This window comes from Chrysemys picta, chromosome 25 (assembly GCF_011386835.1).
Source record: "Chrysemys picta bellii isolate R12L10 chromosome 25, ASM1138683v2, whole genome shotgun sequence".
Lineage (NCBI taxonomy): Eukaryota > Metazoa > Chordata > Testudines > Emydidae > Chrysemys > Chrysemys picta.
This window is the reverse complement of record NC_088815.1, coordinates 12,142,724-12,168,998: the sequence shown is the minus strand read 5'-3', so window position 1 is coordinate 12,168,998 and position 26,275 is coordinate 12,142,724. Positions and strand designations below refer to the sequence as shown.

General features: G+C 45.9%; 1 protein-coding gene across 4 annotated transcripts in view; it reads left to right on the top strand.

Moving 5' to 3' along the window:
• The window catches only part of SBNO2 (strawberry notch homolog 2), a 113,130-nt gene that overhangs the window by 21,026 nt on the left and 65,829 nt on the right, over window positions 1–26,275 (top strand). For all 4 annotated transcript variants that reach the window (XM_065578409.1, XM_065578410.1, XM_065578408.1 and 1 more), the window contains exons 2-4: window positions 4,145–4,368; window positions 6,830–6,912; window positions 17,228–17,351. In XM_065578409.1, the coding sequence (XP_065434481.1) occupies window positions 4,243–4,368; window positions 6,830–6,912; window positions 17,228–17,351 (333 nt within the window). In that variant the 5' untranslated portion in view covers window positions 4,145–4,242. The remainder of the gene's footprint in view (window positions 1–4,144; window positions 4,369–6,829; window positions 6,913–17,227; window positions 17,352–26,275) is intronic.

Sequence of the window (26,275 nt, the reverse complement as noted above, 5' to 3'; positions counted from 1 at the left end):
CAGAATATCAGCGTTGGAAGGGACCTCAGGAGGTATCTAGTCCAACCCCCTGCTCAAAGCAGGACCAATCCCCAGACAAATTCTTGCCACAGATCCCTAGATAGCCCCCTCAAGGATTGAACTCACAACCCTGGGTTTAGAAGGCCAATGCTCAAACCAGTGAGCTATTCCTCCCCCCTGTGCAAATGTAAGTAAATATATTTGTGTGAGTGCTTGCAGAGTATAGTTGGACTGACATCCCTTAATACTGATGGTGTCTCAACTCTTTACCCACAAAACCGCTACTGCGTCCCTAGTAGCCTTGCAAGCTCCCCAGCTGTGTTGCAATGCTTCTTTGAGAAACCATCTCCAGGAGAGTTCACTTTCCATATCCATAAACCTCTGTGTGCCAAAGAGGCTGCCAGTTCATGCCCATTGTGGTACTAGTGGCAGAGGGGTTGGAGTTAAGCTGTGGATTCCTGTCTACTGTATTTCAGTTGGTCACAGTAGCGTCTCATCACTATTCGTCTAGGCTGGGTTTAAATGAATAACCTGGAAATGCATTTTTCTAATCTATTATCAAGCCCCTTTGCCATCCAGTACTCTTCAGTCTAGATTTTTTTAACAAATAGGGTTGAGAAAAGAACTGTCCGTGTAATCAAATATGAGTGTCATTACAAACTCTTTTGGGGTACAGGTTTGCTATAAAATCATGCTGGAGCCATTCATATCCTAAATGCCTGGATTATTGACTTTTAACTTTGCACGGACATTATACAAGTGTCAGCCCTTGAATATCTCTAGGATCCAAAATACACTTTGCTCTCCCAGCTGACTAGCCCTGTTCCAAGAGGTGTCCTGACATGGATGCTAGTACACAAAGTAGTAAACATGAAGTCATGTTAATTTCACTGTCTGTTACAAATGCAGGAATAAATTTTCCAGCTGAAATTTGTCACTTTTTAAAGGGATGCAGCGGAGTCAAATGCTTTTTAAAAATTTCTCATGTTGCAAATGACACCTTTAAAGGATCAAAACTGAACATTTAAGTCCTCTTACTTTCTGTGCTGTTTAGTTTTTCTGTTTTACCCAGCTTGGACAGTGAAAATGCACTAGTTAGTTTCACTTCTCAAGTTTTCGGGCACCCAGCCCACTGCTGCAATGTTCAGGCAGCAAACGCTGCAGGATAATGTGTTTGTGTTTTTGGGGGGGGGGGGGGCGTGGAAGGGAGGGAGGGAGGAAGGAAGGAAACAAAAGGGCAAAAAGTCGTATTGAAATCAAAGAGAAATTGTGGAAATCTCTCTTGCTCCTAGGTTTTTCTAAATGTTTGCTCTAACCATAACATTAATTGTATCTGAATTAAGCCAAATTAGACCTGAGTGTGCCCCTTTAAGCCCGCAAGAGCACATGGACAGTCTAGCAAAAAGGTAGTTGATAGTGTCCTTTCCAGTTACTTTACAGGTGCAGAAAATCATTTGGATTCTGTCCAGCTGTTCAGGATTAATTTCTGTCACTGAACTGGAGGTCATGTATGGGCACATTAGTAGTTCTTAACTGGTGACAAATGGGATGATGCAGTTTTAGTGACTAAATCTGTTTAAGAAGAAATTTAGTGCCATGGTCAATATTTTCTGCATCAGACATTATATAGGACTGATTTAGGAGGGGAGGAAATCTCAGGCCTTTTTTCTGGCGATTTTGGGGTTCTGGGGGCTGTGCTGCATAGCTGTTACTCATCAGTAGGATACTCAGAAAGGAAATCGCCACTTGTCACTTCTTCCGAAGCAAGATAATGTGTGACACTAAAAGCTACATGTGGTATTTTATTAAGTGAATATTTGAGCGAGAGAAAGAGTGAGATACTGGAAATGAGGGTAACAGATTTACACAATCCTTGGTGTGACTCAGGCTGGCCAGTCAATTACAACTGTGGTAATTACTAGAAGAGGGGTATGGTCCAGTTGCCATGGAAATCAGTCTTTGTTAACTTCAGGGAGAGTACCCCAGACCCCAGCTGGATAGGTGATGAAAGGTCATTTGACTTGGTCCAAGAGTAGATGTATTTAAATGAAGGTAGCTGAAGATGAGTGACTATCAGAGTAGTGAAAAGAGAGGAGCAGAGTGGGTTTATTAACAGACCTTCCCAGTAATGGGCAGGCTAAGAGAAATAGAGGGGAAGCCACACTTAGGGATGGGAAATGAGGTTATCTATAAAACGTATTTATATTCTACTTTTTAACCCCTTTTGCTGGCTCTTTCTCCTTGTTTCTTTCTTTGCTCCTGGTGGAGCATTTCAAGGGAAATTACTATAGGGCTAGAGAACATGATTATAAAAATGCCAGTGGCTAGTCTTCACTGGTGGCAGGCAACGGGTGCATGAACTCAAGAGAAATGTCAAACGTAGACAAGGCCGTTGATTGATACCAAGCCTATGCTTGGAAATTGTCTAGCTCAGGGTATGTCTATGCTGCCAATGCTGTAGTGGCGCCCCTGCATCACTTCAGTGTAGACCCTACCTACGCTAGCAGTGTAGGTAATCCACCTCCCGACAGTGGTGGAATTCTTCCATCCTCCTAGCACTTGTCTACACCAGAGGGGTGGGGGAGTTAGGTCAGTATTGCCACGTCTCTCAGGGGTGTGGATTTTTTTACACTCCTGAAAGAAGTAGCTATACTGATGTAAAATCCTAGTGTAGATAAGGCCATAGTAAACCTAGAGGCCCTTACAAGCCTCAGAACAGCCTTCTTCCTTATCCTCTTGAGACCCAAATTAGCTGGTTTTTTATTGGGTCGGACTTCGGAGAAAAAGAGGGCTCCTTACTTTTAAGGCCTTGCAGTGTCTTTATAAAGTTCCTTTATATCGTGTGCCTTTAGTTGTAGCCTGGGAACTTAAATTCATAACTTTGCTAGATACTAAAAATCATGGATTCAGTAAGGGCACAGGATTTATAGTTCATACACCAATTTGTAACCCACTAAGCTCGTTTATCCTGCAACCGTGAAAGGACTGAGCCCTGGTACGCATAGGTTTTAATATGTATTCTAATTACTGATTTGTTAGGGTCTGTCCCAAATTGACTTTATCCGGGGCCCTGCCTTGCATTTTAACTGCTTTCCAAGAATGTGAGTTTGCCACATTGCCCACCAGTGGAGAGCAAGCGCTCACCTCTTGTGCCATACAAAGATGAGCAAGTATTGGGAAATCAGAGAAATTTCACAATCGGATTAGATTCTCAGCTGTTCAGAATCTGTTTTTTAAAAACCTCCTATGTGTGAAATAGACTTTGGAAACAGTACTTTCCAAATTCTTTGCTGCTGTACTGAATGAAAATTGCCAGCCCTGTAGGGTGCATCTTCATTAAGAAAAAAGGTGTGTTAACTCGTGTTAGCTAACGTGTGGTAACCAACTACAATCTTAGTTAAGACAAGGCAGTTAGTATTTTAAAATGAGTTACTAGATCTAGGTAAATCTTAGGCTCCCTCATAGTAACTCAGTCTGTTAACACTTGTGAAAGCTACAAACTGCTTTGTCTTCACTGGGATTTTACCTCATGTTAGTTACCATATTAGCTACCTCATGTTAAAAACACACCCAGTCAGGGCTGTCCCTAGGGGGGTGCAGGACCCAGGACATAGTTGCCAAGTTTCTATCTGTCAGGGGGTGATCCCCTCTGGCTCTGCCCAAGCCCCATCCCCACTCCACCCCTTCCACCAAGGCCCCACCCAGTTCCACCCCCTCCCCTGAGCACACTGCACCCTAGCTCCCCCCTCCTCCACCCCCCGTGCTGAGTCCAGATGCCCCAAAACAGCTGATTGGTGTTAGAGGCTGGAACGGGGAGGTGCTGATCGGCAGGACCCGCTGGCAGGCAGGAGGTGGCTCTGGGGAGATGGGGAGATTGGTAGGGGGGCTCCTCCTCCCTCCACCTCCCCTCCTGCCTTCTCAGGAAGCGTGGGGCCCCCCAAAGTGTGGGGCCTGGGGCGTCGCCCCAGTTTGCCATACCCTAGGGACGGCTCTGCACCTAGTGAAGACAAGGCCTTAGACTTTATGGTGGCGTAGGGGACTCTACACAGCCTGACCTCCATGTGCTGGTCTCCCCATTAGAGGGGGCTAGCTGCATTTCCTCCCACGTTACAAACTGACAATAGGCATTTCTTCTCTCTCCTAGGCCATGCTGCAGAGTGAAGAGCACAGATAAAGAACCTTCCGCCACTCCTTAGAATAGTCCACCAGCCCTGACAACTTCATGCTGCAGGAGACAGCCTGATGCCCTCAGCACATCCTGCCATGGACGGAGGGAAGAACTTTCCACAGCATGAACACCAGCAGTCAGGCAGTACATTATACAGTATGCCGAACCTCCAGACGCAGCTCAGCGTACCTGCCATGGAGGTGAGGGTCCTGTCAGGTTAGGGTGGAAATGGATGGATTTGGGAGCTTTTGCCAGAGGGGGGCGGTCACAGCAATGTTGAAATCTTGGGGGAAAAGTAAACGTTTACAGTTGCTATTTGGTAAATTGGCTTTCCAGGCTGTCGTCTAGTGGTACGAGGTATTTATTTTTAGTGCTAGACATTTGAGGCAGCAGCTGCCACAATCCACGTTGACTTTGAAGTTGGGGGGGGAAAGCAAGATGGTGACTGAAATGATGTAATTTTAAAGTCCATTATATTGCAACCTGCTAGGGCAAGAGATGAAGAATCAAAGCTGGATTGCCAGCTTTCCCTTTGTTTCTACCCCTGCTGGCTGTCAAAGTACTGGACCTTAAAAGTGTCACTTGTAACTGTGTCTCTTTTGACACTGGTACACGACTGCGTAGTATTTTATTAGGACTTAGTCTCCAAGCAGGATTGGGTTCTGGAGAAGATTGCAGACTCCCCGGTGCGGCGCTTCCGACTGGTTAGTCCGGGAATTAGCTCTTTTCCAGCCCTCACAGCGCCCCGTGTTGGCCGGTGTCTCTCCCGGACCCCATGCCCTTTACCTTGGGGTTCTGCCCCCAGCAGTACCCCCACACTCTGGGTCTCCCCTCCCAGGGAAACCCCCTTCCCCTATGCCCACCTTGCATCAGTGGCTACTGCCAGTTGTCATCTACCCCCTTTCTCTAGGGCAGATTATAATGGTCACTCATCACTGGCAAGGGGGTTGGACCTGCTGCCTTTGCCTATCCCGGGGCTGCCCCTCTGCAGCCCAAGTACCTGCTTAGGCCTTTAACAAGGCCTCAGCCTGGGGAGTTGCCAGGCTGGAGCTCCTCTTGCCCTTCCCCAGCACTGCTCTGCTTCAGGTACCCTGTGCTTCCAGGCAGCTAGGTCCTTTCCACTGCAAGGCCGGAGTGAGCCTCTGAACCAGTTCCTCCCTCGCAGCCCTCTTATTAGGGCCATCTGGGCCCTGACTGAGCTGGCCACACCTGTGGTCAGCTACTCAGTCAGCTTCCCTCAGCTGTTCTCACTCCTCTTATCTCAGGAGGCGGGGCTGCTACAGGTCCCCATTGTGACCTGCTGTCCAAACACATAGCTTTCCAATCTAAATAGAGTGCCCCTTGGGTGCCAGTACTTTTCTGTCTCTGATCATAACTAATCGCTGCTGCTTTCCTGAAGTTTGTGCCCCTCTTAGGCTGGCTATAGGGAGGCATTCAGCACCTGTTGCATAGCTGGGGCAGTTGAGCATAAACAATTTTGAGGTCAACTTTAAATTGATGTGAACTCTTAATGTTTTCAGAGAGCACCTGCCCCCAGGAAATCAGACACTCTATAGATGACTCAAGTCAGGCCCCCAAAATGAGGCACTTCAAATTACTAGTTTCGGAGTAGCAGCCGTGTTAGTCTGTATCCGCAAAAAGAACAGGAGTACTTGTGGCACCTTAGAGACTAACACATTTATTAGAGCATAAGCTTTCGTGGACTACAGCCCACTTCTTCAGATGCATCCGAAGAAGTGGGCTGTAGTCCACGAAAGCTTATGCTCCAATAAATTTGTTAGTCTCTAAGGTGCCACATGTACTCCTGTTCTTTTTTCAAATTACTAGTCATTTATGAAATTATTGGCCTTTGAAAACCTCTAGAAATGATCATATTTTTTTCACTCCTTTCTCCCAATTGCAGCCCATTCAACAGGCTGTAACTAAAATCATGTTCCTTGCCTGCCACTCCAATCACCTTTCTCTCTCTCTCTCTCTCTCTCTCTCTCTCACACACACACACACACACACAGAGCCTGGAGTCCCTGCATGGACTTCCTCTCGCTCTCCAGATCAGGTGTGAATTCTGTAGCTAAATAGTTACAGCTCTGGATCTGAATTTTGCCCTTATATGGACATAGAAATAATAACTAAAAAAAACAACTACCATGTTTTCTCTCACAAGTCAATGCCACTTGGGTCAGTGAACAATCGACAAAGGAGATTAATGTCAGTAGTTGAAAGATGACACAATATCCTGTTAGCGTCATGCTTCTGTTGGAGCTTTGGCCTCACGCTGAAATAGAACGTGCCATTGGTACTGAAAGCAGCTGGGAAGCAGTAAATGTAGCTGTCTAGGTATAAATCTGCCCCGGCTAACTCCAGGTTAGCCAAGGCAGAGTCCAGTTTCTGCAAAGTTTGTGATTAACTGGGTAGGCGGGGAGAATAACCTATGAGGATAATGACCCCAAAGCTCTTCCTGGAATAAGTAACAACGTAGCAGGTTTGCAAGTCAGAAGTGGTGTGTAGCATTAGACTAACCACCTGTAAACGATTAAAGCCACCACTGTTTGTTGCATGCGGGGAGAGGCGACACGGCTTGAATTCTGAGCGACCAGTGTGATTTAGCAGAGTTGCAGTTTTCTGATGCTGGAATTTTTCTTGGTATTGTTGTGCTTTCAGACCTCAATGCTGGCTCCTGATTGGTGGAATTCCTTCTATTCATCTGCCCCTTTCTCAACTCCATCTTTCCCAAGTGAAAACCAGTAAGTGCTGTTTATATAATTCCCCTACATATATGCACACCCAATGATTCAACTGTTTCTTCATGCTTTTTTGTTTACTTTTTGCTTCACTAACTGATGGGGAAATAATGGCATCACAAAGTGTTGGTGGCATTTCACAAATGGCTACATCTTGGAAAAGAAAAGAAACAGCCTTTGTGAAGCCATGGGAAACTTTGACTTCATGTAAGCTTTGAAACTGATTTAGGGGAGAAAAGGCCTTGTTGGAGTCTAGATTTGTTACACTAATGGAGTTCATAAAATACACCATTAATACAATCTGGCTATCCTAATATATCATAGAGGCATGTAGGTTTATATGGCCAGTGCAGGGAAGAAGGAAGGTATTTCTGCTCTGAGGAAGGTAGAGTGACACATTTATGGATGAAGTGATATTAAAAGCTATGGTTGGAAGCTAATAATTCTTAGTAGTATCACCCCTACTGAATTAAGCTTTCATTTTCAGTTGCTAGCACATTTATATTCAAAATGCACATGCCATATAACTGTGCAAACCAGAGCGTATCAAGATCAGTGCATCTTTCTCTGGTTCTAACTGACAAGTTTTGCTAGTAACCTCATTACTAATCCCGCAAGGTGTGCGGTGGTGAGAAGTATGAGCGGATGTGAGAAATGGTAACTTCCTCCCAAGTAAATCCCCACCGTCTGTGTACACCCTGCCTAGCTCAAGCCTGTGAAAGGCACAGCTGTAATGTTTTCAGTAAACTTTGCATAGGAACAATTGCCCTTCCTATGGTAGAATTCTGCCTTATATTTTTCCTTATAGAGTCACAGCAAAAACCTCCTGTTCAGTACCTTGAAGATAAGTGCTTTGAATGTTCTCTATCTACTTTAGAGTCAGTCTGAGCCCCTGTGAATACCACTCCCCTCTTGGTCACAAAACTATGCACACCTATCCACCCGGGTAAGGAGGACACCGGATATGACACACTTTGGGGATTTTCTCAGTTTGGGGCTCGAGCAGCAGGGAGAAGTGTTCACAATAGTGCATTATGCCACCACAAAATGGATGAGCTCAGACAGAGAGAGACTGGCCAGTGAGCATGGGAAAAGGTTTGAAGGGACATCATGTTGCTTTCTGTCACATCTAGTGAATGGAAGGAGCGGCATAGATGGGGACTAGGGTGAGCTGCATCTGTCCCTTGTTTCCCGTGGGAGGGTTGTTTTGGGCGCTGGGGAGGGGCCAATGGAAGAAAAGTACAAGCAGGCTCCCGAAGTTGAGCAAAGTTGTTAACTTGTGGGATAGACCCTCGGGCATAGTTCAGGGGGTGAGGACTTAGCCCAGCCCCCCATCTGAAGGATTTGAATGTCTCTATAGACAAACAGAAAGATCCATTCTAATGAGCTTTCCCTTTCTGTGGGTTCATTTACACTTTATTTTAAAACCTGCTTTGGTGAGTTTCAGAACTCAGGTCTACAATCTTGGGCTTGCGCGATGGCGCTGAAAACAGCAGTGTAAGCATTGTGGTTCAGGCTGGAGCTCAGGCTTTGAAACCTCCCCCACGCCCCCGAGCCCCTGGCTTCAGAGGTCAGGCTCCAGCCCGAGCCTGGATGTCTACACAGCTGTTTTTAGCATCATTAAGTGAGCCCCATGAGCCCAAGTCTGTCGATCTGGGCATTGAGACTCATGGCCGGGGGGTTTAAATCACATACCGTGTGATTCCCAACCTAGTCACCAGCCATGAGAATCCAGCTACTCTGTTCGGATAACACTAGCGTTATCTCCCTTGTTTTTCTTTCTGCTTTTGTCTGCCATCCCCATCCCACCTCAGTGTGGGAAACAAGTTATCCAGCAATGATGAGGTTGAACAGAATTATAAAGCAGATTTTGCTAAATGGTTACCAAAAATCTGTTGTGCATGTGGTGGAAGTTATTCGGCCTTGTTAGTTACTCCTCAAAGCAGGAATTTGGGCAGGAGTTGTGGGATAAGCTCAGCCTCTTTGCTCTTAGCCAGGCTGTCTGCGTGCTTGGAAGAGGGTGTGCGTTTTTTTTTTTTTTTGAAGATGATTCCTGTAAATTACATTTTCTGTATCCTCAAGGGAGCTATAACAATTTCTGTTTTGCTGTATTGAACCACAGGTTGAGATGGTTGGTATTTATCTATTGTTTTTTCCCTTCTGTTTGACCGTTTGCTGTCTTTTTATCCTTCGCTTTCTCCCTGTTCAGTGCTAGTACGGCCCTGATCCTGCCAAGACTTAAGCACATGCATAACTTTACGTGCAAGAGTAGTCCCATTGATGTATAGCATTCTTATCACATGTAAAGTAATACATGTACCTGAGTCTTTTCAGGATTGGGAGCCTATAATAGCATTTATTTGGTAGAGGATGCTAAAGTTAGGGTTATAGAATGGTTTCAGTTTTAGCATGCTCATGAGATACCAAAAAATTCACCTTTCAGATGAAATTTTCCATTCTTTTATTCCATACAAAGGAGACACTTAAAAAAAAAAAAAACTGGAGCAAACCCTGTCACAGGTTAGCAAGGTGCATGTATATAGGAAATAAGTTTTTTGCTGGAGAGGAAGAAAATTACCACACTTCTGTGATTACGCAATTTTCAGCCAGTTCTTTTCCCCAAACGTAGATGAACTCGCTGAGCATTTACTACATTTTTAAAGTTTGGCTCTTTTGGAACTGTGTGTAATGGGCATGCGTAATAGAAACGTTGAGAGTTCAGTCGTACACACTGCTCACTTACATATTTAATTGCAACTGTAGTGCCCTTACACTTTTCTTTAAAAACCGTCTACAATGTTAAAAAAAAAATGTTAATGAAACATTGCATTCAAAGAGTTAAAATTGCAAAGTCAGGAAATACAAGCCAAGGTACTGGCAGTAGCACTAACGTGGCCAAATTGAACATGTGCCATGTTTTTCTTATTAAATGTATAGATTAACCTATTACTGTTAAATGTATAGTCCCAAACATACAGGATGTACAGTCTGGCCAAGCTGATGTTACTGTTGCAATCTTAAAGGGACACTGTCAATATGATAATGGCTCATTTAGATCACCCTTTAAATAGTATGGTAGCAATTAAAAAAAAAATCTTTTATGATTTCTCTCTACTTTCCTGTTAGAAGGGACTTTTGGATGGATCTGAGAGCAATATCAGCAAGCAAGCTCAGGCCAATCACGCCTCCCACCTCTCTTTCCTTCTGTGCACACACCTGTTTGCTGCCTGTCCAACTTCATTTTCAGCTCTGTTGCCGTCACTGGTAACTCCCCGGCACAGGTCCTGTGAGAGGTCATGGTAGCATCAGTATAGCAATGAAGCTCACTAGACACAAAAATGCTGTCAAATGAGCAAAGTAAACCAAGTGAAACAAAGGAGGACGAACAATAAAACCTCTCCTCTAATCTGTCAGTGATGATATCCTTAGGGAGGTGAACTGTAATGACAGTAGGTACATCACAGTCAGTGAGATGATTAAGTAGCTGGTGTCCCTTTCACCTTTCTAATTTCCTGCTTTTTTTTTTTTTTTTTTTTTTTTGCAACAATAACTCTGCAACCTCAGTGTTTCATTAACTTATTTTGCATTTTATTTATATGGCATTGTAGTTGAAAAGCACCTTGTTAAACAGTGAAAATACAAAAATGGATAAAAGAGACCAGTATGGTGGACCCCTTTCTGTTGCCACAGCCTCCGTGTGGGAGGCGTCTCATTTGCCAGTGGCTGTGTTTAGATATGGCTTGTTCTCATAGCAACAGCTTTGTCTGAAGCAGGTTCTTCCAGTTTCTTGTAAGTACTTAACTTTCCTGGTACAAAGAATTTGGTTTAACAAGAGGTAGCAAAGTTTGCACCTTTATTCAAAACTTTCTTCGCCCACAAAAAATTACAATATGATAAAAATTAGTCTTGTAAAATGCTGAACACGGCAAATCAAGAGGATCCTACACAGGGAAAATGTTTATATGTACGGTATTTCTAAGGCAGTGACCACTCTAATAGCTGGGCTCCCGTTCCAATAATAGGCTTGATACTATACTCTCATCAGTATAAATCTGGAATAACCCTATTGATGTCAGTGGTGTTACATGTGTATACCTCCACCGTTGTCAGCTGAGTTACACTTCTGTGGGTGAGTGGAGAATCAGGCCCCGTATGTTTAGCAGACAACGTTTCTCAAATTTTGGAACAATGCTTTCCTCTGTGACTTCCCCACACCAATCTGAATGTGGGATGATGATAATAATATATGGAGATACACCTATCTCATAGAACTGGAAGGGACCCTGAAAGGTCATCGAGTCCAGCCCCCTGCCTTCACTAGCAGGACCAAGTACTGATTTTTGCCCCAGATCTCTAAGTGGCCCCCTCAAGGTTTGAACTCACAACCCTGGGTTTAGCAGGCCAATGCTCAAACCACTGAGTTATCCCTCCTCCCCAACAACAAGCTCAGAAGAAGCATTAATTGCAATCTAACAGTGAAGAGGGAAAGGGCTGAGGGCTCGTCTATACTGGAAGCTGTAGTGCGTCTGGTGAAGACTCTCTCTGCTGGCGGGAGAAGCTGTCCTGCCGGCATGGCACTGTCCACACTGGCGCTTAGGTCAGTGTAATTTATGTCGCGTAGGGGGGGTGGCTTGTTCACACCCCTGAGCAACATCAGTTATACCAATGTAACCGGTAATGTGTAGACCAGCCCTGAGCTGAATGCCAAGGCAGGCGTGGTTTCTATGGCCTAGGGCCTGTACCAGCAAAGGCCTAATCACTTGCTGATCCAGAATGTGATGACAGACTCTCTGAAAAGAGGCTGCAGTGTCAAAGCACAAATGCTGGATGAGATGCAAGGAATAAGGTCAGAGCAAGCCCCAGTAAAGCTTCAGATACCAAGAGGACGTCTGGTCCATCACTTTATAGGCAGCTGGTATAAAGTGTAATATCCCAGTAACTGCTGCTGCAGCCTATTTAAGCTGCCTGGTGACCGAGAACCCGCTAGTGGAAGGAATTGCGGCGTTGGGCATTGAATCATTTACAAGACAGATACCTGTAGATGCTGTTCTAGCATGCAGGCTCTGCTAACAAGAATCTAAGTTTCAGAAAGACTGAGGAAACGATCAGAAGTTTAAACAACCAATTCTCTTGTTGGAGATAGTTGCCAAGTCAGGGCCATTTCACTATACGTTGCACTTACAGCAAATGACCTGGGTAAGTAGAAGTGCATCGTAGTTCAGTGTGTCCAAACTGTACAACTGGCCCCAGTGTTTAGGGTCGGTGGGCAGTGAGAAAGCCATCTCGTTTCTTGCTCTTCTAAAGTACTTGGTTTGTACGGAGATCCATCTCCTTCCCAGATGTGTCTGCATCTAGATATTGGTTAAGCCTCATCTGAGTCCACAGTCTAAGTCTTCCTTGATTGTGTCCAGTAGCTTATTTGTGTCTGTCCTTAGAATGTAGATTTTTCCCAGTCATCACTCAGTTTATCTGGGATAAATTTCTCTTTAAAATGTATCCATCAGACCTGTCTCTGGGCACGTTTACACTATTTTTAAACCAATACAAAATTAACTGCCCAATGTAAGAAATGAATTACGCTGTGCATATTAATGTAACCTCAACCACCCCCGATGCAAACGCCTGAGTTGACAAATGGTCTTTGTACTGTGCTCTCAAAATCAATAAACTTGGTCTCTGTCAAACTGAGAGGAGAAGCAAATTCCAGAATTGAAAGCTCTCTGCTGCAAATGTCCTGTTCCCTACTCATTCAAATCAGGGGACTGTAGCAAGAGCACATCAGCCAGTCTGAACTTGATAAAATCAAAAGATGCATAGAGAGGTTCTCGATTCCCAGCTGGTAGGATCGTAGATCTGAGAGATGAGAGAGAGGCACCAGGCCATCTGGTTTATTCCTTCAGCAAGGGCAAGCCAGTTCTCCATAGTAATATGTAGTGCTTGGTCTGTTTATCAACAACATTATGCTCAGCTGTACCCAGGACAGAGAAATAGACTGTCCCTGCCTGGCAGTAGTAAAAGATACACACAAGATGGGGCAGGGACACGCTGGGAAGTTCCAGAGATGGGGTTTACTTGGTTGGTGGTAATCTTATTTTAAATGTCTCAAATGGCCAGTTTCCTCTGTTCTCCCTTGGAGGAAATGTTCCACTTTTTAATACAGATTAGGTTCATAAGATGGGTTTCTTGTAGCCAAATCTTTTGGGCATTGTCTGAGTAGCTCTGTGTAGAGGGAGGAGTAGAACCTTATTTCCATAACTTGTACCCATTTGAAAGTAGGACCCACGGGTCAGTGTGTGTGTGTATCTCTCGCTTTCCCTGCTTGTTTGGATTAAGCTGTTTGTTTCAGAGGTGTGAGACGCTAACCTTCCTTCTCTTCTGTCTGTCCAGTTTCAGTGGAGGTGATTAGCTGTCCCCAAAATAGTAACTTGCTTAGAAGGTGGCTATACCTATTGTAATCAGCCAATAAGTACGATAGCTTCTGGCTTGATCTGTTATGTGTTTGGGAGATGGAGTATAGTAATTATGCTGGTGTTGGTTGCAACTCCACAGTTCAAGAGGAGTGCAGTTCTGTACCGAAGGCAGGGGTGGAACCTTTGTTTTATATGAAGAATACAGTATATCCTTTCCAATCTTACAGCATGTACTCTGAGTTCAGAAAGAATTGTCTGAGAATTTTCAAGGAAATGGGTTAGTAGTTTGAGTTTAAAGGCCCAGTTGTCACTAATCTTAAAATTCAACGCCTGGCTCTCATTTTCTTCGGCCCAAAGAAATTATAACGGAATAACACTCTTCAAACTTTCCATATAGTTCAAATGCACTGAAATCTCAGTGTGAGCCACATTTGAATGAATTAAGTTTTAATTAAGTTAACTTATAAACAGTTGTATCAAATTGTTATGATTATACAGATTAGGGCCAGACCAGTAGCTCATGTCGTTTTACATGCAAGCACTGAAGCTAATGTGCGTGGTGCAATTGCATTGCTTGGAATGAGTCAGTGGAGTGAAGGGGCTGTACATGCGTGTCAGGGTCTCACTGATAGATGACTTGAACCCAACTGTCACTAGATTGGCCCCAACTGTCACTGGCCCTAAAGGTTCCAGGGCTGTGTGCTGGCTTCTGTGTTTCATCGCAGGGAGTCTAGCTCAGGTGGAACGGATCAGGTTAGTCAGACTGACTCCTGCTGGGCAAGGTGGTTTCTGTGGGGAGCAAGGGGGAAAGAGGCGATTGTATATGCCCCATGATTCTCTCCCCTCTGCCCTGTTCCCCTTACAGAGAGCTTAAGGGACTCTCTTCAAGTCACACAAATGTGTGGCAGAACCAGGAACTGAACCCAGAGCTCGGGAAGCAATGTGATAGGGCACTGGATTGGAAGTCAGGAGACCTGAATTCTAATCCCTGGTCTGCCACTGACCAACTATGTGCCCATATGCAAGTCACTTAGCCTCTCTGCTTCTATTTCCCCTCTCATCCTTTGACTGTCTCGTCTACTTATACTGTGAGCCCTTTGGGGCAGGGACTGGCTCTCTCTGTGTGTGTATAGCACCTAACACAATGGGGCCTTGAGCTTGGTTGGGACCTCCAAGTGCAGCTGTAATCCTGAATCACAACCTAGTACCTTAACACAAGATCACCCTTCCTCTCAACCCCACTTCGCTACGGTGATTTGAAGTTACGTTTCATCAATTGAGCCTTGGGTCAAGATCAAGCCACAAGTAAAGTGCCTGTCAGCCTAGCTCCTAGCAGTTATGATGCAGACGTCAATTTTCTATGTATATAGTATGTGCTAGGGTGAGGATGAGCAGCAGGTGGGGGGTGCACGTTGGAGTTGAGATGCATAGACAGTCGCATCTGGGAAACCTTGCCTGGCACCTGTCCATAGTGTGCTTTGCTTTAGCGAGTTTCTATTAGGCCTTGGCTACACTCGCGGATTCACAGTGCTGCCGCGGCCTCTCCGAGGGGAATAGCTTGCAACGCTGCAGGCGCTGATTACACTGGCGCTTTACAGCGCTGCACTCGCTGCGCTCAGGGGGGGTGTTTTTTTCACCCCCCTGAGCGCAGCAAGTGCAGCGCTGTGAATTGCCAGTGTAGCCAAGGCCTAAGAAAGGAAATTGAAATCTGGCTTTGATTTTCAGAAATCCTCCCTGTTCCTCACCTCACTAGCATGCGCCTCGGCATGAAAGCCATGTCAGATTGGCTTGCATTGGGAAGTTTTTTCTTTTGTCGTAGTCAACTGCTGCCATCAGGATCTCTTCTCCCTTCGTTTTGGCAGAGCTGCCAGGTTCACAAGCTTTGGAGCCCCTCCTAATTGCATTGGTTTGGTGGTATAACAAAAGGTAATGTGGGGGTGGCTGTCTTCCAGCCTTTCACAGCAAAGCAAATGAATGTGCCGAAGTCCTTGCTAAATCAAAAGCAAAACAATAATACGAAAGGCACTGAAAAAGGTTGGGCTATCATATTAGCAATTCTGTAGTGGCTTTCCTGTGAGGATCTTTACTAAGTTGCAGTTAGTCTTTTTTACAACATTGCCTGTGAGGAGATGGCATCCCCATTTTACAGATGGAAAAACTGGAGTCCAGAGAGGTGAAGTGGTTTGGCCAAAGACCAGATGAGGATCCAAATTCATCCCTGGCGTAACTCCATTTAAGCTAGTGGACAAACACTGGGAACGGATTTGGCCCAGTGAATGTGCAAGAGCTGGGAAAGGTGCCTCGTCACTCAGAATTGAGAGTGATTAGAGCTGGACTGTACTGGATTTTGTTAATTCTCTCTCTGTAAGAGCACATGGGTAGGGACCTGCTTTAGGGCTTCTTAGCAGTAGGTAAACCAGTTGCAACATCAGTAAGGATAGAGAAGAAATTCAATGGTAGCAGTTCATAGGCTATTGTGAAAAGTGATTTCTGTGCTGCCCTTTGCTAGGGTTTTACCTTCAATGATGTGGCAAAAGAGGGGTACATTTAGTTATAAGTGGGAGAGAACTATGTGTCTATTTGCATGTAAATGCAGCCCATCCAGTGTATTTACTGTCCTGCAAGTGTATTAGCTATAGGCATGTTGTGTTAATGAACAACTAGCTATGCAAGACATTTTCATTGCTGGATAGTATTTAGGCTGCCCAATGATGTCAGTCTCCTCTCCCCAGTTGATTTTTCGTGTAGCGTGGAAGTTCACTGCCTGTGGGTTTTGTGGCCTTGACATCACATGGAATTTCTGACTTTCCACAAGGGCAATTCAGCCGGACCATGTGAAGCGTTCAGTTTTTAGCATGAAAATGTACTGGGTGAGGATTGGCGAAACTGTTTGAATGAACATCTGTTGCAACAGCCAGATTACCAGAAGGATTACTGAGCACATTCCTCCCTCTGTAGAAGGAGTAGAAGGGAGTTAACGTGTGCATGCAGCGTGTAATAGCAAAACCAAAAGCAGCTCATGTCATGTAGGCCAAAGGCTGCTGACTGGTGGACTGGAAAGTCTCCTATCAGTTCACAACCCTTACCTGCCTAATTGTTACAGGATACAAACACTGGGAGTGTCCACTCGAGAGCATAATCAGGAGACCTTGCTTTGTTCACTAATTGGTGCCACTCCAAGATCTCCCTAAATCGTGTCAGCTCAGAGCCATTCATCCCCATAAAACCCTTCCTGGGTTAGTATTCATGTCCCTGCCTCTCCTTTCAAGTTCTAGTGCTCCAGCCTAGCAGCATAGTATGCCCATGATTGGTGTAGCTATGGATATAACTATTTCCTGCCCTTGCCTTAGTCCCAAATGGAAGGAGGGTTGTGGCCTTCCCCCCCTCCCTTTGGAAGATGGTTAGTGGTTGAGTTTTCCTAGGGGTCTGTTGGTTCTTATGGGGTGAACTATGATTCTGCTTTGTAAGAATTAATATTTCCCCACATATAGCATATTTGATCCTAGGGTCCTATTGTGCCTTCCGAATGCTAATTTCTCTGGTGCCCTTACAGCAGTTTTATTTGCACTCCATTGTTAGGATCGAACTGGGATTCCTCAAAACCCAATCTATCAAATCCGCCCAGGTTATATGAGCTACTGAGAGTTGAATCCTTGGCCTCTTGATTATGCTACAGCTCAGTAGAGCAGTGTACTAGCATATGAGATCTAGAAAATATTGTTAGTAGGTTTATTATATTTTGCCCTGTAGACATCTGTCCTGCACAAAATCACCTGTTAAAATCAATCTCTTGCATGAGTCGACTTTAAGAACCAGTTCACCCCATGAAGGCGGAATCTGAGACAACTCTGAGAAAAGCACCTTGCTAGGAATGAGAGAAAGTCACTGCTCTCCTTGTCTCTTTACAGGCAATATTTTAATACCACTTCCGATTTTTACATGAATTCCATCAGCAGACCACCTTTCACAGAGACGACCTATGCATCTATGGGCCTTGCTGACTTCTTACCAAAAAATGGTGATTTTCCTCAGGTAGGTGCCTAGTTTGTTATGATTGTCTGTCTTTGGGTGAAATGGATATTTTACATTTTGGGGGGGGGGGGGGGAGGAGACTGAGGGCAATGCATTGTATGTTTTTAAATAGCCAGTGCAATGTGTGTGTGTGTGTGTTTTGAATACTCTGATGCCACAGAAGCATTTCATTGGCTTGATGGCTGCGCAGTGGTGTTAAATTCATAGGTGATGCAAGTTACAAGTTGATAAAGTAATGTGACATACATACCAAAGGAAATGCAGGGAAAGATGTAAGTTAAAGAAGGTTCCCACTAGTTAGACTATCACTTAATCTTCTCTGAACTAGGCTTTTAGGGTTTCCACCTCATGTATGTTGGACGGGCTGTTATCTCACTACTTAGTAGGTTGAATTCATGAATAATGACGTTTTCTAGGGATATAGATTCTGAGAGAGCTGCATCTAGCAGAGAACTTATAACTCAGGCCTCTCCTTCCTCCCTGGAATGTGCTCTCCTCTGACGTGTAGGAGTATGTGACTTGGATCTGAAAAGCACCAGTCATCCTGGTTGGGTTGGTACCTCTATGGAGTAACAGATTTGCTCATCCTCCAGGGATCTCATTGGTATGAAATGAGCTCATCATGGTAGACTTGCCTCTGGTCATGCCTCATGGAAAGGTTGGTCAGTCAGGACTGGGAAACAACTTCGCATGGGAAAGAGCTGACTTTTGAAAAATGAAAAAATGGTTAAATCCTTCCCAGGAGTTCAAAGGAGTACGTGGTGTCTGACTTGCACGAGTTCTTTGCATTAGCTTCTCCCAAGACATTGCGTGGACCCAGTGAGCAAAACCAGATAGAGCTGCCCTGCTGGCTTACCAAGGTAAAGGCCCAATTGAAGTTAGTTCCAGAGTCTGGTCCCATCTCCAACACTCGCACCTCAGAATGAGTTATGCTATCAGTCATCCTCTGGGCAGTCTGTACTGTACCTAAAGCTAGAGCCCTGTCTGGATACCACATCTGATCTGCATCTGTCAGAATCAACCCGCGATCTGCGAGCCTAGCTGGTAGTCTTTTACCTGTATCCGCACCTGCAGCTGCAAGCCGTCTCTCAAGGGTGGGGTCTTGCAGGAAAGAGGCATCATGAGGGAACTGGGGGTAAGGGGCAGCGCGGTGGCAGGGTCTCGAGGAGAAGGGGCAGTGCAGAGGGAGGGACTGTGCGGAAGGAGCCTCGCATTGTATGCTGCTCCTGGGGGCTCGCGAGCGACAGCGCATGGCAGCAGCAGTGCATGTTGCATTAGAGTGGGGCAGAGGGGTTGGGCGCCGGGGCCCTGCCCACTCCAATCCCTGTGGCCAGGGGCAGGCCCTGCTGCCCAGGAGCTGGCAGGCCAGGACCAGGACTGGGTAGGGTTACCATACGTCCGTTTTTTCCCAGACATGTCCGGCTTTTTGGTACTCGAATCCCCATCCGGGGAGAATTGCCAAAAAGCCGAACATGTCTGGGAAAATACCCCCTCCCTCCCCTGTCCCCTGCTTACCTTGGCTCCAGCAGGCTGTGAGCTGCAGGCGGATTCCCCCGCAGCGGCTGCTGCTGCTCCCCCCAGACACCTCAGTTCTGTGTAGCTGAAGAGCGGAGCTGCCCCAGCGCTACCAGCTTCAGGGAAGCGCCCGGCCGGGGGCGCAGGGTCTGGAGATCTGGGGGCTGCCCGGCAAACCCTGAAGCCGGTAGCGCTCAGGCAGCTTCGCGTGGCTGGGAGGGAGGAGGAGGAATGTGGGGCACTCCGGGGAACGGGCAGAGTTGGGGCGGGGACTTTCGGGAAGGGGCGGGGCCGGGGCAGGGAAGGGGCGGGGCCGGGGCCCCATGGAATGTCGTCCTTTTTTAAGGTTTAAATATGGTAACAGTAGGACTGGGAGCGCAGCCAGTGCGGCTGGGCCATGGTGGGGATACTGGGGCTGCCTGAGGGGCCGAGCTACTAGACAGGAAGCGGCGCAGTAAGCACATGCTGGACAGCCCCGACTCCAACCTGCCACCCAGCCCTGAGCACGCTGCACCCCAGTGCTGCCCACGCTGGACGCCGCAGGTCCAGCGCCGCCGGTGAGTAGAGCCCTGCATGGCTGTATCTGCAGCCAATCCGCTATCTGCAAAAACGGTCCGGGGATATCCACGGATTTGCAGGGCTCTACCTAACACCAGGCAGTTTTCCCACCAGAACAGAGATAGCATTGGCCCCTATAGCACTAAAATGAAATATTGGAAGACGTGCAGCCAAAGGAAAACGGTGAAGACTGAACCTAGTTGCCCCCAAAACATGGCTTGCATCCCCAACCCATCCTGGAGCCCGACTCTCCCTCCTTAAACAGTCTTGTGGCCCATGTGTAGTAGCAGAATTCCAGCAACGTTGGAGGAAGTGGCAAACGCCTTGGCTATGCAGCCAGTAGGAAAGAAAACTGAGTAGCAGTGCGTCCAGATGCTGGGATTTCCAATCCGAGAGAGAGTCAAATCATGTTCAGCAGCCACTGCTGCGGGAGACGAATCCAAATACTCGGAGTGGATTTGAAAACCCACCCTGAATAATTTTGACCATTAATAACACTTATAGCTGTGCAGGATAAGGTAAGGGTAACCTAACCCACTGCTTGAGTGGAAACTGGTCGCTTGTGGATCAGGAATTTTCCCAGCACATATAGCATCGCATGTTTGATTGGACGTAAAGCTTCCCATAACGTTATCTAAAGAGAGGATAGTGGGCTAGATGAGCCACTGGTCTGACTCATAGTTTTTCCATTGTTCTTAGAAAGCCACCCTCCTTAAGACATTAAGACCTATATTTTCAAAAGTGACAAGTGATTTTGGGTGGCTGACTTGAGGCCTCGTTACCGGAGAGTAGATGCTGAGAAGTTTCTGAAAATCAGGTCCCTCAACTGAAACACCTACAATTACTGGTCACTTCTAAACACGTGGGACTAAGTTAAATTTAAAACCATTTTGAGCCGTGTGTCTGGTCGCAAAAAAGCCAATTTACTGGCAAAATCAAGTAAGGACAAGATCTGTCCACATCTGTGTATTTTATGCCAGTCATGCTTTGACAAATTGAAAAATAATGTTTTAGCAGAACCCCATCACTCTGCCATGTACTATTTCTGAATGTTGTCCCCCCCCCCCCCCCCCCCCGTAGCATTTGAATGCCTCAAGATACATGTATAAACAGAAGCTTGTTCCTTTATAATCAACCTCTTCTTCCTGCGTGATTCATTGAGGAATGTTTCAGCTGTGTGCTTTGTAGTGAACTGCAATGTCACGAACACTGGAACATGACAGTGAACAAATATAGTAGGAAGAGTTGGTTGATTATGAAGGAGAGACCATCTCCTTCACAAAGGAGTATGTCAAAAAAGCACATCACAGTAATAAAGAGCAAAACTGACAAACTTCTCCTACACTGCAAAATCTCCATATTCTCCAAACACTGATGCAAATGTGTTGAGCTGTGCTTTTATTTTCTTAGTGTGTCTTTAAAGATGTACTGTGAACCTCCTTTGGACTCTGGCTTTTGTAGCCTTGGGCCTTGTCTACATTAGGATTTGAGCCATTGGAAGAGACCTGGTGCGACACCAAATACCCCATCCCGCAGGCAAGGCTGCTGTAAGACTCAATTTGCATCAGTGCAGTTTACCTCTGCTTCAAAGAAAGGTTAAACTGCACCAGGGCAAATCACATTTTATAGAGGATTTGCCTGTTTGTGCTCTGGTAGCTGGTCACCAATGACTGTTAATGGGGCCAAAGCCTGGTGTAGACAAGGGCTCCCTCTGCTGGATAAAACCAGATAAGTAAATGAATCATAATAGCAATATAATTGCCTGCAGCAGAATTCATTGTGGGAGGAATAAGAAAGAAATGTGACTTAGAATCATAGAATATCAGGGTTGGAAGGGACCTCAAGAGGTCATCTAGTCCAACTCCCTATTCAAAGCAAGACCAATCCCAACTAAATCATCCCAGCCAGGGCTTTGTCAAGCCAGACCTTAAAAACCCCTAAGGAAGGAGATTCCACCACCTCCCTAGGGAACCCATTCCAGTGCTTCACCACCCTCCTAGTGAAAAAGTTTTTCCTAATATCCAACCTAAATCTCCCACACTGCAACTTGAGACCATTGCTCCTTGTTCTGTCACCTGCCACCACTGAGAACAGTCTAGATCCATCCTCTTTGGAACCCCCCCTTCAGGTAGTTGAAAGCTGCTATCAAATCCCCCCTCATTCTTCTCTTCTGCAGACTAAATAATCCCAGTTCCCTCAGCCTCTTCTCATAAATCATGTGCTCCAGCCCCCTAATCATTTTTGTTGCCCTGCGCTGGACTCTTTCCAATTTTTCCACATCCTTGTAGTGTGAGGTCCAAAACTGGACACAGTACTCCAGATGAGGCTTCACCAATGCCGAATAGAGGGGAATGACCACGTCCCTCGAAATGCCGTTAGCCTCCTTGGCAATAAGGGTAGGAGCCTTGCCTTATAACAGGCTTATTGAAAGCGATACAAGCTACAAAAGTGAGATCTTGAAAGAGTGTTGCCATTTTCATACTGTAATAAAAATACTGTAATGATAAATAATAATAAATAGTGTGTAATAAGGATGTTATAAAAACCATTTTTATATTTCCAAGATCACTGCTGTTATAATTTATACTCCGGTAAAGGAGAAAATCCCTGGAAATATTCATTTTTAGGAGGGGGTTCACAAGACTTGACATTTTAGTGAAAGGGGTTCACAGGTTGTTAAAGTTTGGGACCTACTGAGCTAAGGCCTCACCAGTGCTGAGTAGAGCAGGACATTTCCTCCCATGTGTCACGTATGACACTTCTGTTAATAGACTCCAGAATTATATTAGCCATTCTCACAACTGCAGCACTCTGTTGGCTGACATTCAATTTTTCTCATCAGCCTGTAGAATCCATTTAACAGGCTGCAGAGTTAGAGATCCAGTCAGTAGGACTTGGCATAGGGATGGCTGGTGTGGATTTCCTGCTGGGTTTAGTGGGAAGTGGACTTAATTATTACCCTTATTTATTTTGTAGAGTCTAAGGCAGGGGTTCTCAAACTGGGGGTCGTGACCCCTCAGAGGGTCACAAGTTTATTACTTGGAGGTTGCGAGCAGTCAGCCTCCAGCCCAAACCCCGCTTCACCTCCAGCATTTATAATAGTGTTAAATATATGAAAGAGATTTTAATTTATAAAGGGGGCTCGCACTCATAGGTTTGCTGTGTGAAAGGGGTCACCAGTACAAAAGTTTGAGAACCACTGGTCTTACGGGGTTGATCAGTTTCCTTCCTCTGCTACATCATGGAAATTGAGTGCAGCCAGCTTGGCAAGAACAATCTTTGGAGAATCTCTATTAAAGGAATATGCTTCCATAAACGTTGGAGTGTTTAGATTAGCTGCTGATGCAGGGGATGAGAATGGAAAGGAAAAAAAGAGCCTTTCAGTTTAAAAAACAAAAAAACAAGAACGGCCTGAACTGCAGACAAAAGTGTGACTCATCCTGTTGTGAGTGGCCTTTCCATGGTGCCCGACTTTTTGCCCAGAACAAGAAATGATTCTTGTGGAAACTTCATGGCTTTCAGAGTTCTGCCAACGGTACAAAGTGTGCTTTGTGCCAGCCCTGTGGCTGCAGCACCGGAGCCTTGGGCTGGGGAACGACCGTGGCTCTCCGCTGCTTGAGCCAATGGAGCTCAAGGAGAACCACAAAAGTGAAGTGCTCAAACTCTGGCAGGGTGGGGAGGAAGGAAGTGTCTATGTGAAGATCTGACAAGAACCATTTTATGCAGAAGCAGTGAACGCAGAGTGTCTCCCTTGCTATCCTGAGAGGTAAAGAGTGCCTGTGACAAGGAAGATTAACGGAAGGGGTCATGATTGCGCGTCTCTGAGTGCCGGCTTGGGGAACCATCATGTGGACAAACAGGCATGGAAAGAATCTGTATGTAAAGGAGTCGGGGAAATACTGCTGCCAGAATCTCCTATCTAAAAGGAGCACAAGTGCATGCAGTATCCTCAGCCAGAGAAGCCTGGCTCACATTGAGAAATTGGGCAGAAAGTACAGGAAATGGCTACAATGGATAAAGACATTGACACATTCCATCTATTGTGTTTAATAGCTAATGCGTTCTTAGTGGTATCACAACTTTGAAAATTTACAAGATGGTAGTGCCCAGAGGTCCCAGGCAGGATCCGGGCCCTGTTTTACTAGGGCCTGTACATACACCAATGAAGATACAGGCTCTGCCCCACTGAGCTCATAATCTAAGGCAGGGGTGGCCAACCTGAGCCTGAGAAGGAGCTAAAATTTACCAATGTACATTGCCAAAGAGCCACAGTAATACGTCAGCAGCCCCCCTTCAGTTCCCCCACCCCGCTCCTAGCGCCTCCCACCCACTGGCAGCCCCACCGATCAGCGCCTCTCGCTCCCTCCCCGCACCTCCCAATCAGCTGTCTTGTGGCGTGCAGGAGGCTCTGGGTGGGACGAGGGAGGAGCGAGGGCACTGCAGGCTCAGAGGAGTGGGGGGGGGGGAGTGGGGGCAGGGCCTGTGGCAGAGCCAGGGGCTGAGCAGTGAGGACCTCCCCGGCACATTGGAAAGTTGGTGTCTGTAGCTCCAGCCCCGGAGTCGGTGCCTATACAAGGAGCCGCATATTAACTTCTGAAGAGCCGCAGGTTGGTCACCCCTGATTTTAGGGTATGTCTATGCTGCAATTGGCAGTGTGACTGCAGCTTGGGTAGAGATATTCACACCAGCATGGCTAAAAATAGCATTGTAGATGCAACAGGGCAGGCTCTATGAGCATGCCAGGGACCCCGCGGCTCTACTCACGTTGAAGAAATCCTCATCACCACATCTACATTGCTATTTTTAGCCATGCTAGCACAGATAAAGCTAGTGTGGGGATGTCTACCCAAGTGGCAGTCACACCTGCAGTGCAGACGCCCTAAGGCGAGTCTGTAGGAGGATGGAAAACCGTGCCAGATCCTTTTACATCTTCCATTCTGCCTATTGTTTGTTTGCTCCCTTATTTCCATTTTCCCAACTCCATAGATGCTGGCCTACCAGATAAAGAGAACAATCTCCCTTTTTTCTTGTCCTAAGGACGCTTGGGCATTTTGGCCCATGAGTAAATGCTTTAGTGCTGGAGACTCATGCCTCTCTTGCAGCGGCTGAGAAATGGATTTCTGGGACTCTGGGACACTGCTTGGCAGATTGTTCCATTCCGGTTAGTCTCTGCCTGTGACAAGTATTTCCTGATGCTCGTTTGTTTTATTTCATGTCATGTTCCTTTATCCCATTATTTCTTAAATGGAAATGAGCAGTTTGGATTGGTGTCTCCAGCCCTCCGTTCTATAAACTTTAATTGAACCCCCTTCTTGTCTTTCACTGGAAAATACAGAGATCTGTTTTTCTTAAACATCATTTAATACTTATGATGAAGTTCATGGGTCCTGTCCCCGAGACCTTACGATCTACTTAAACTGCTAATACAGGACAGAGACACAATACACTGGGTGATCCTATCTTAAAGCTGTTGTATAGATACCATTTTGGGATGTTTTGATCATGTTACACTAGTCCTGCTTTGGTGTAGGTTTGGCAGATTTGGGTATTAAAGGTTTATTCTAAATTGATTTATTAAAGCTACCAGCAGCCTTTTGTGCTGTTGATCATGAGGTAGTATTGACGCACCATCTCTGGCAGGAGTGGATGGATTAGCCCTTGAATGGCTTTGCTCATTTTTAGATGGAAGATCAGAAAGTGACTGATTTGGTTTGCTTCTGTTTCTGCCCCTGCGAGTAGAATACAAGGAGGTTCTATCTCGTTCTCCATCTTACTCAGTGTGTGTAAATGAGGCTGCTAGGCAGGCTAGTTAGTGAGCATGGGCTCTGCTGATGCCGTGCCAACATACTGTTGACACCCAGCTTAGTTTTCCTCCCAGCCAATCCTGTTGCTGCTGTGGAGTGTATGACCTAGCATCTTGAGGTTTACATCTGGACTAGCTTGGCTGTGGCTCAGGCTAGATGAGATGTCAGTAATATTCATAGATTCTAGGACTGGAAGGGACCTCGAGAGGTCATCGAGTCCAGTCCCCTGCCCTCATGGCAGGACCAAATACTGTCTAGACCATCCCGGATGGACATTTCTCTAACCTACTCTTAAATATCTCCAGAGATGGAGATTCCACAACCTCCTTAGGCAATTTATTCCAGTGTTTAACCACCCTGACAGTTAGAAACCTTTTCCTAATGTTCAACCTCGACCTCCCTTGCTGCAGTTTAAGCCCATTGCTTCTTGTTCTATCCTTAGAGACTAAGGTGAACAAGTTTTCTCCCTCCTCCTTATGACACCCTTTTAGATACCTGAAAACTGCTATCATGTCCCCTCTCAGTCTTCTCTTTTCCAAACTAAACAAACCCAATTCTTTCAGCCTTCCTTCATAGGTCATGTTCTCAAGGATATTGATAGGCCGGGAAAAGTATCCAGCAAAATTGGCAGGAATTATGCCTTGTTTGAGGGAGTGTGACTTCCATTCGTGACACTGCTTCACAATCCAGGAGTCTTGCTCCTCGTCTGCAACCTGGACGCAAAGGCAGCAAGTGTAACAACGTTAATTTCTCCAGCTGCATGGGTCAAGGTGGCTGTGACAGTCTTTCTGTTAGGTGCAGTCCTCCCTGCATTTGCCTTTGAGAGATTAAACTACTGTAGGGTGACCAGATGTCCCGATTTTATAGGGACAGTCCTATATTTGGGGCTTTTTCCTATATAGGCTCCTATTACCCTCCACCCCCGTCCCGATTTTTCACACTTGCTACCTGGTCACCCTAAACTACTGTAATGTGTTTGCCATGGGGCTCCATCTCAAAATCTGGAAGCTTACACTGGTATAGAAAACACCAGTGCTCTGTGAATGG